The sequence below is a fragment of the Carettochelys insculpta genome, chromosome 32, assembly GCF_033958435.1.
Source record: "Carettochelys insculpta isolate YL-2023 chromosome 32, ASM3395843v1, whole genome shotgun sequence".
Lineage (NCBI taxonomy): Eukaryota > Metazoa > Chordata > Testudines > Carettochelyidae > Carettochelys > Carettochelys insculpta.
The window spans coordinates 234,543-244,423 of NC_134168.1; the positions used below are offsets into that span (position 1 = coordinate 234,543).

Genomic DNA, 9,881 nt, shown 5'->3' on the forward strand with positions numbered 1-9,881 from the left:
TTTCACAACAGGAGGAGGGGCAGGGCGAAGTGATGATGGGCAGGACCTTGGAGGAGTGGGGTGTTACCAGCACAGGACCCACAGGGAAGAAGTGATGTGGGGCTGGGGACTGAGGGAATGCGGGGGGCAAGTTGCAGCCCTGGGGAAGGAGTGGCACAAGGGCAAGGAAATCAGGGCCGAGGCACGTCCCAGAGAGGGTGCTAGAAAAGCCATTGGAAGGGGCCAGCTCCATTGAGGATGAAAAATCGGAGCTCCCAGGACACAGGAGCCGTGCAGCACGTCAGCTTTGCCCCTGTCTGGGAAACATGCACCCCCTCCCTTGAGTGGGTCAGAACAAGGTCTACCCGGCCCAGCAGTGGCCAGTGCCAGATGCTCCAGGAGAAGCTGTGAGACTCTCTCAGGGGTGGGGAATAATTCTTACCCTGCCACCCACACTGCAGCCCAGCCTTTTCCTTATCAGAGAGTGGCTTAAACCCAGAGCCAGAGGAGTCACTCAGCCTTCCAAAAAGTTTCTTGCCATTAACTCTGGTATCTCTATGTGCATTTCTGTACCCATATAAATGCCCAGGCCTGTGAATTTGGGTAAGTTTTTGGCCTCTGACTACCTTCTGTGTAGGGAAGAATTTCCTTGTCCCGGTTTTCATTTGAAACAAAAAAAGCAGTCAAGTAGCACTTTAAAGACAAACAAAATAGTTTATGAGGTGAGCTTTCACGGGACAGACCCACTTCTTCAGACCAGAGCCAGACCAGAACAGACTCAATATTTAAGGCACAGAGAACCAAAAACAGTAAGCAAGGAGGACAAATCAGAAAAAAATGATCAGGGTGAGCAAATCAGAGAGCAGAGGGACGGGGTGGGGGAGTCAAAAATTAGATTAAGCCAAGTATGCCAAAGAGTCCCTATAATGCCCCAGAAAATTTGCAGCCCAGTTCAAACCACGGGTTAATGTGTTGAATGTGAATATGAAAGAGAGTTCAGCAGCTTCTCTTTCTAAAGCAGACTGAAAATTCTTCTTCAATAAGATGCAAACTCTTAAGTCATTAACAGAATGGCCCTCTCCATTAAAATGTAGACTAACTGGTTTGTGGATCAGGAGTGTTTTTACGTCTGTTTTGTGCCCATTAACTCTTTGTCTGAGAGAGTTTGAAGTCTGTCCAATACACAGAGCATCTGGGCATTGTTGGGACATGATGGCATATATGATGTTAGTAGAGGAGCATGAGAATGTGCCCGTGATTCTGTGAGTAACCTGGTTAGGTCCAGTGATGGTATTTCCAGAGAAGATATGTGGACAAAGCCGGCAGAGGGCTTTGTTGCAGGGAAAGGTTCCAGGACTGGTACTCCTGGCGTATAGACTGTGGCTGTTGGTTAGAATCCTCATAAGGTTGGGAGGTTGTCTGTAGGAGAGAACAGGCCTGTCACCCAGGGCCTTCGGGAGTGTGGCATCCTGATTCGGGATAGGTTGTAGGTCTTTAATAATTTGTTGTGGTGGTTTGAGTTGGGGGCTATAGGTGATGACCAGTGGTGTTCTGTTCTTGGCTTTTTTGGGCCTATCTTGGAGTAGCTGGTCTCTGGGTATTTGTCTGGCCCTGTTGATTTGTTTTTTTTATTTTTCCAGGTGGGTAATTCAAGTTTATGAATATTTGGTGAAGATCTTGTAGTTTTTGGACTGTCGGTTGGATCAGAACAAATGCCATTGTACCTAAGGGCTTGACTGTAAATAATGGATCTAGTTATGTGTGCAGGATGGAAGCTAGAAGGTTGTAGGTAAGTATAGCGATCAGTGGGTTTCTGGTACAGTGTGGTACCGATCAGGCCATCCTTGATTTGCTATCCTTTACTTTCCTTGCCCTTGTTCTTGTGTAATGATACGATGGGGAGCTTCAAATTTACCTTCTCTGTGTCACATAGATGTCTTACATTGATACAGCCAGAGAGACAAGGGAGGGGAGGAATGGCTGTGTTTGGACCTTCTGTGGGTGAGAGTGACAACCTTTGACATTGTAGGATTTTAAGGGACTGTGACAGCCATTATTGTAACCACTGTCCGAACTTTGTACTTATGCCAAGAAGGCCAAGTGAGGTGTCTCCTGGAAGCTGGTGATTCACGGAATTGGTTTATACAGTTTATATGTCTGCATCATTTTGTGTGTGAAATTATAAGTATTGACTCTATACTGGTAGTTGAAGTTAGTTCTGGGAGGACACAGTAAGAGGTCAGGCAACCTATTGGAAAAGGATTCCCAGCCAGGTAAAGCAGAGTGGGTTCTAATCCACATTCCAGGAATTTATTTGTGGACGGGTTTCCTGGCATGTGGTCACTGGCAGAATGCCACAAAATGGACATGGCCAGGTGACTGGATCATGTGATTGCAGCCAGAGAATAACAAGGGTTTTCCCTCAACATGGGCAAGGCCATAAAAAACGGGACCCTGATTTTCCATTTGGTCTCCAGTCTCCAGTCCAGCTCAGCACTTAGGCAGCAGCTCTGCAATGAGCTGAACATGGAAGAACTGCTGACCCATCCTGACAAAAGATGGATTCCAGAGGTGATTACAATAGCAGCCTATTGCACCTGCTGCAGTCTGCATCAAGAAATTTATGATTCATGTGTGTAATTTTACCACTTCAACAATTATTACTCTCACCCTATTCTTTCTTTTTTTTATTAATAAAATGTTAGGTGTTAGACTTTTAAGGATTGGACTAGTGTGGTGCTTTGGGTAAGATCTAAGTATATATTAACCAGGGGACGTGGCTGGTCCTTTTGGGGAGTGGAAGCACCGGTGTGAATTTCAGGAGATTGCTTTTCATAACCTCTCATCTGTGTAAGAAGGGGCACCGTTTGGGTCACCAGGCAAGCTGGAGTGCCTGAGGGATTAATTTGTGTAAATTCTGGCTAGACAGGGAGGTAGCAGAGATGGTCAGTGTGACTGGTTTAGTGCCTTATAGTGAAGGACCCCTGTCTGGGGCTGCACATGGCCTGGTTTTCAGCAGTTAACCCACATTTGGCTCTCTCTGCCATGCCCGGGAAACCTCCACCTATTCCACAACCTTTCAAGGTAGTCACAGGGTTTCTTCGTTCACAGAAGGACACACCTTCGTCATTCCAGGGGAACCAGCTGTCAGAAGGGGTCGAGTAAAAGAGATTCCCTTTCCCTGCTTGTCTCTCTAATGGCCCAGGACTGAGCTCGGGAAGATGGATCGCTGACAGCGACACATCAGACACATGCAAGATTTTTGTCCATTCAGCCGAAGGAAGGACACGGGCAAATATCTAACAGCTACTGCGATGGCTGTCTGGACTCTCTGCACCTTGATTCCCTGACTCAGTGAGGGGTAAATTCTCCTCTCACCTTGGACAGCCCTATCTTCCCTTTCCATGGAAACAATAGCCGTCCCCCGTCTATGGGCCCCTGTGAATCAATGCTCTGTGCGAGCTAGCCCCTGACACCACTGATCCCTGTGCACAAAAGAGCAGCGAGTCCCAGTTTATCACTTCTGCCGCACACGACCTCTCCTGTGCGGCACACGGTGCTTGTGAGCACATCTTAAAAACCCTAACGTTTGCTTGATCAGAATGCAAAGTTACCTTGGACACAAGTGGTGGCATCTAATGGTGACAAGATAGAATCATATAAAACTGTAACTGGAAGGGACCTCGAGAGGTCTTTGAGTCCAGTCCCCTGCCCTCATGGCAGGCCCAGGCAAGACTGAAACAAGAACAAGGGTGAACAGGTTCCTATCCTAGCTCCTTCCCGCAGAATTCAGTCAATAGCAGAGCTGTCTGGATTCACAATAACCAGAATGCACATGTTATGAGAACATCCCCACACTTGGAGATGTGTGCTGGGCTCCCCTCACCCTTTCTTATCCTCGGTTTGTCTCTTTGTCTCTATTCAGCAGCAATCCTGGGTGTGATGCTCATTCATTAGCTTCCATGGGATGCTGTTTTTTACAGTTGTCGCTGAGGTATCCTCGGGATTGAGCCAGGCTGGACATGGCTTCTTCCCCAGTCTAGCAAGATAAATGCAGAAGTGGGGGCCAGCAAAAGTATCTGCAAAACCATATTTACCAGGTTTTGGTATAAACTTCCCCTCAAAAATCCTAAAAAAACTTACATTTTGGGGATAAAATTCGCTGGCACCACCCAAGTAATAATAAGGAAACCAGGGAAAAACTACTTGGGAAATCTCAGCCCAAAAGTAAAAACCGGGACACAAACCTTAACCAATACCAGGTTAATAAAAATTAAAAAAAACAACTTTTACTGTTACAACAATATTCGTGTTGCAAACCTCATAACTAGATGAAAAAGTCAGAGAGTAAAACACATGGGGAGTCTCCACCACGGGCCTAAAACTTAGGTACAAGAAAAGTGAAAGAACATTTCCAAAAAGTGCACAGACATCAAATCCCACTTCCCAAACCATAAATCAAGAAAGCCTAACGGATCTATCTAAACTTTCCCCTACTTACAGAAGATTGGAGGGCTTGTTCTTGGACAAAGATATTCTGTGTCTCTTTCCCTCATGGCTGGAAAAAGAAAAAGAAACAAAGAACAGAAAAAGAAAAAACCAAAATTTAATTCTTACCTACATTCCTATAGGCCAACCCCACCTGGCTAAGGAGGTTAACCCTTTTACTCCCAGTCTGCTGGCTAACCCACATAATCATGAGAGCCCCCCAGACAAAAAGACTGCTGCAAACAACAGATGGTCAAAGACCAAACTGGGGGCAAGTGCTTGATCAAGGCTAAAGCAATTTCTAGCCTCTGCATGAAAACCGTGGGGATTCCAAGACATAAAGAAAGTGCAGCTTGTGTCTTGAAAATCAGCAGGAGGGCTTGTACCATTAGCCAGGGTGAGAATTTCCTTGCTAAGTTTTCTGTTTTGATCTATTTCCTCTCACTTATGATCATTTAAAATCTATGTTTTCTAGTTTGTGTACTCGTTTTTGCTTTCTCTCAATGACTGAGTTGCATTGGAGCCCAAGGGAAAATCATAGCTCAGGGGAAAAGTCACTGTATACTCCTCTCCAAAGGCAGGGAGGGAGGGAATTCTATGGCCCGATGCTGTATGGTTCTCAATGGCACATAAGGCGGTAACATTTTTGGTTTATCCTCCAGCAGGGTTGTGAGTCTGGGAAGCTTGGAATTAATTTGGCTGCGGTCTCCAGGGGCTCATATAATGGCAAAAAGTTGTGTCCATACCTGTGCAAATGCTGGTGAATTAGTAAGACCAGGAGCATGTCTGTACCTTGTTCCAGAAACACACGGTGGGGGGGGACATGCTGGTGGGTCAGAGGGCTCGGTGGCATCTCACTTCCCAGGTGGCCTCCCAGAGGCAGCCTTCACTCTGTCACCAAATGCATTCCAGTCCTAGCTCACACTTGAGTTCTCACTGATTTTCACTTTTGCTGTTAGCTCCTGGAAATGGCATAAAAAGCTCCAAGGGATGGTACACGATGCCGGCCAACAATCAGACCTATTTTGCCCCTGTAAGCTTCATCCTGACCGGCATCGAAGGTACAGAGGAGTCGAACATCTGGATGGCCATCCCCTTCTGTCTGATGTACATTGCAGCACTTTCTGGCAACTCTCTCCTGCTATTCATCATCGGGACAGAACGAAGCCTCCATGAGCCCATGTACCTTTTCCTCTCCATGCTGGCCACAGCTGATCTACTGCTATCGACCACCACAGTGCCCAAGATGCTGGATCTCTTCTGGTTCAGAGCAGGGGGAATTTCTTTTGCTGCCTGCCTCACCCAGTTGTTTTTCATCCATTTCAGTTTCATTGCCGAGTCGGCCATCCTGGTGGCCATGGCATTTGACCGGTATGTTGCCATCTGCAACCCCCTGAGATACAGCACTGTGCTAACCAAGGCTGTGATTGGGAAGATGGGGCTGGCCATTGTCACAAGAAGTTTCTGTGTTGTTTTCCCTGTTGTCTTGCTGGCGAAGAGACTGAAGTTCTGTAGGACCAACCTCCTGCCACACACCTACTGTGAGCAGAGGGGCATCGCCCGGCTGGCCTGCGACAACACCACAGCCAGCACGGTGTTAGGCATCGTCATGGCTATGTTAGTATTTCTGTTGGATGCTGCACTCATTGCTATGTCTTATGTGCTGATCCTCAGGGCCGTCTTCCGGCTCCCATCCAGCAACGCCCGGCTCAAAGCTCTGCGCACCTGCAGCTCCCACATCTCTGTCATACTGATGTTCTACCCACCCTCCCTTTTCTCCTCTTTTGCATACAGTTTAGGGCACATCCTCCCTGGTTATATTCTCAACCTCCTGGCCCATCTCCACCTGCTCCTTCCTCCCATGTTAAACCCCATTATTTATGGGGTGACAACAAAAGCGGTGCTGAATAGGGTGATCAAGGTGTTTTATCGATGCTGCGGCAGAAGCTGCCTGCTGAGCTAAAGGAGGCAACAAAAATATTTTGACACTTAAAAATTAAAGCCAGATGTTCATTTGCACTGTAGGGGTTTGTACCTTTGGGCTTCTAAAGTGTAAGCTTGAAACCGTGTCTCTGTCACCAATAAAAGTAATTTCCCCATCCACTGTAAGTCTCTGATCTCCTGAGACTGACATGGCTACAATGACGCTGCTCCGGAAGACGCAACTGAGAGCTGCCGGAGGGGTACAAACATTAAATCCATGTGCCTCTGAAGCTTAGGAAAGGGGAAAGGGTCCAAAGAACAATTCCAGAAACTCTGGGCCTTACCGTGGCTGTGAGTAGTCAGACTGCCTCAAAGATGGTACAGGTTGAACCCCTATCGTCCTGCTCTCTCAGCCGGTAACACGCACGATTTCGCATCATTTTAGTTAGCAGGATGGCCACGTTCCAAGGGTGGGGCCAACTTTCCTGCGGTTGCACAGTTCTTCACAGCCACCTGTCCTGGCTGTCAGTGTTCTGAGCTGTTGTTTAGCTGTGATTTACCCCCAAAATGCATTGTAAGAGCCCAGCAAGCAGTGAAAGCTTTGGTAATGTGCAAGACAAAATTGACCTCCAATGGTGTAGCAAATTTTCTCATTCAACACTGGTCAGGTCGTTACGGTGCCAGACTTGGGAGGTTCAACCTGTAATTAAAACCATATCTCATAGTAATGCTTCCCTTCGGCTCCTACCAAGAAATAATGTTGCATCTTATCACCTCAGGGAAATGAGTGCAAACAGGGCCTGACGTGTGAAAGTGGAAAGTGTGGTACACCACCTGATCAATTCACAAATAAGAAAAGTACGGAGGTAATTCTTCTGCTTTATTCCAAACAGCCAGGAGATGTGGAACAGGAAGGGAAATGTTTACCAATAGTTTGTCTCTACCGGGGACTGAGAAATGTTTCTTTGTTTTTCAGACATTCAACAGGCATACTGGCACCAGCAGGGTTGCACTAGTCCAACAAAAATTGTGTTGTGAGTTCTGTGCTGGTTTTGTGTTATTGCTGTTATTTTGGTGGCTATTGTACAAGGGTGTTTATCACACACACCTTTAGGGAACATGATGGGCCTCAGGGGAAGCTTCTACCCCCAGGGTGAGCCTTCCCGGGAACTCCCCACAGAGCCTGTAAATAACAGCAGCTGTGAGTCTCCAGGGGCAGGTGATGAAATCCCAGAACTCTGGGCGCCATGTTAGGAAATCGGTGTTTTTCCACCCGTTGGTCTGAGACCCAAGACTGGAAACAAAGCGTTCCTGCCCTGCGCTGAAGCTATAAAAGGGAGGGACTAAGCTCCTCACTTCCTCTTCACGGCCCACACAAGAGCACTCCTGGAAAGAGCTGAGAAAAAAGGTTAAACTGGGGGGAAGGGCTGGACCCAACTAAAGGGATTTCAGCCTGTCTGTGGGCACCTGAGAAACCCAAACCGTAAATCAGCTGCAGGTCGTGCCTGGCCATTCTGCCAGTTTCCTGGTATCAGCAGTCAGGTGAGAACCTGCTAATCCATAATCCATCTAACTGGGGCCTTACACTCACTGTGCCTCTTGGTGGGTTTGCCCATTAACCTGCTTCGATCTGTTTACTAGCCCAGAAAATCAACCGTTAGTAGCAAGTGAATGTGGGTGCAGTTTAACCTAAGCCGTGTGTCTTTGCATGGAATATCGAGGGCAGAATCCCAGCCGGGTCACACACCTGTGGCTAATCCTCTGCACGCAGAGGGAGAGGCAAAGCCGGTTACAAGCTCCTCTGGGTCGGTGCTTTTTGCAGGGCTGGGCAGGGCAGTCGCAGTTCCTAGGCAGGGAGCTGGAGCTTTTCCTTTCTTGGTTACCACCAGAGCTGCTCAGAGACTCTGTGTGTAACTGCAGCTGGGCGTGTCCCTGCCTGAGCGAACACAAAAGAAGACTGGAATTTTGGTCCTGTGGCAGCTTAGGGGTCTTCTTAGCCTCCGTTTGGTACCAAAGAATTCAGACTGAACTGGGAGATTTATCTCCCAATTGGTTTCTCCTTGTGAGTATTTCAGTTTTCCTCTTTTTGTGAAATAAACCTGCCACTGGTCCTTTTTTTCTGTTATTCCAGGAGCTCTGCTCAGCTCACACATCCCATCAGCAACAAGAAGTCTTGTGGCACCTTATAGACTAACAGATGTTTTGGAGCATGAGCTTTCCTGGGCAAAGACCTGTTCTGTGGCTCATCCTTATCCTCCAAAATCTCTGTTAGTCTATAAGGTGCCACAAGAATTCTTGTTGTTCTCAAAGCTACAGACTAACATGGCTCCCTCTGCAATACTTATCCCATGAACACAGATTTCATTTGAGATCAAAAGGACTCTCTGAATTAATTTCCATTCAGATGAGACTTTCCCTTTCTTCTATTGCTTCATCTTAGGGATCAGGAATTCTTTGGACTCTGTTATGTTCAGTTTGGAAGCAGTTCTTTTCCATGCAAGGGAATGACAACAAAACAGCCCAAGATGAGCAATAAAGCCCAGCCAGGCAGTAGGAGAGCAGAGCTCCATTTCCTGTGGGCAGTGAGGACTCGCAATGGGAGGAATAACTGGAAAATATATGGCAAAGGTTATAATCGTAGCTCAGAATATCTGAAGGAAGGGTGAGGACGAGGGTGCAGCTGGCACTAGATGATGGATGGAAAAGGTAACACAGCACAGTGACAATGAAGTAATCAGATTTAGAAAAGATGAAGACCTGCTCCAGCATGTGCCAAGTCTGAAAGAACATCACTGCTTGTCCAGCCCCAGGGGAAAGAGAAAAAGTTCAGTAGTTCAGAGCAAAACATGCAGAATAAGGAGGAACACACGGATCTCCAGTTCAGAACATAGAGGATCAGACCCAAGGTCCATATACTCCAGTGTCCTTTCTTCTGACAGTGGCCAATGCTCGGTGCCCCGGAAGGAATGAATAGACCAGGTGATCATCAAGGGTTCAGCTACACTAGGAACTAACTTCAAAGCTAACTTTGAAGTTGGGGACTACATTGAAGTAGCCAGCAGAGACTCTACACACATTTTCTATGACTTCAAAGTTAACTTCGAAGTAGGGAGCCCAACTTTCAAGCCTTTACTCCATTCCAAGTTCAAAGTAGGGTGTGTGTAGATGCTCTACTTCAAAGTAGCTTACAAAGTTACAAAATTAGCAACTTTGAAGTTATTTTTGTGGTGTAGACACAACCCAAGTGATCCATTTCCTCTCACCCATTCCCAGTTCTGGGCAAGAGTGATTTCCATCCCAGCTCTTCTCCATGAATCAATCCAGTTTATTTGCGATCTGTGTGTGCACTCCATTATTCACCACATGTGTCCGATTGCTTGTAGAATTGTTCCAACAAATTCAATGGTCTTTCTTCAGTGTGTGTGTGTGTGTGTGTGTGTGTGTGTGTGTGTGTATGTGTGTGTGTGTGTGTGTGTGTGTGTGTTTTCTAG

The 9,881-nt window shown here is 46.9% G+C and overlaps 1 protein-coding gene across 1 annotated transcript; it reads left to right on the forward strand.

Moving 5' to 3' along the window:
- Positions 1-5,467: 5,467 nt before the first annotated feature.
- LOC142005066 (olfactory receptor 52B2-like) lies at positions 5,468-6,430 on the forward strand. The gene has a single exon (XM_074982746.1). The coding sequence runs from the start codon at positions 5,468-5,470 to the stop codon at positions 6,428-6,430; it is 963 nt and encodes a 320-aa protein (XP_074838847.1).
- The last annotated feature ends 3,451 nt before the right edge of the window (positions 6,431-9,881 follow it).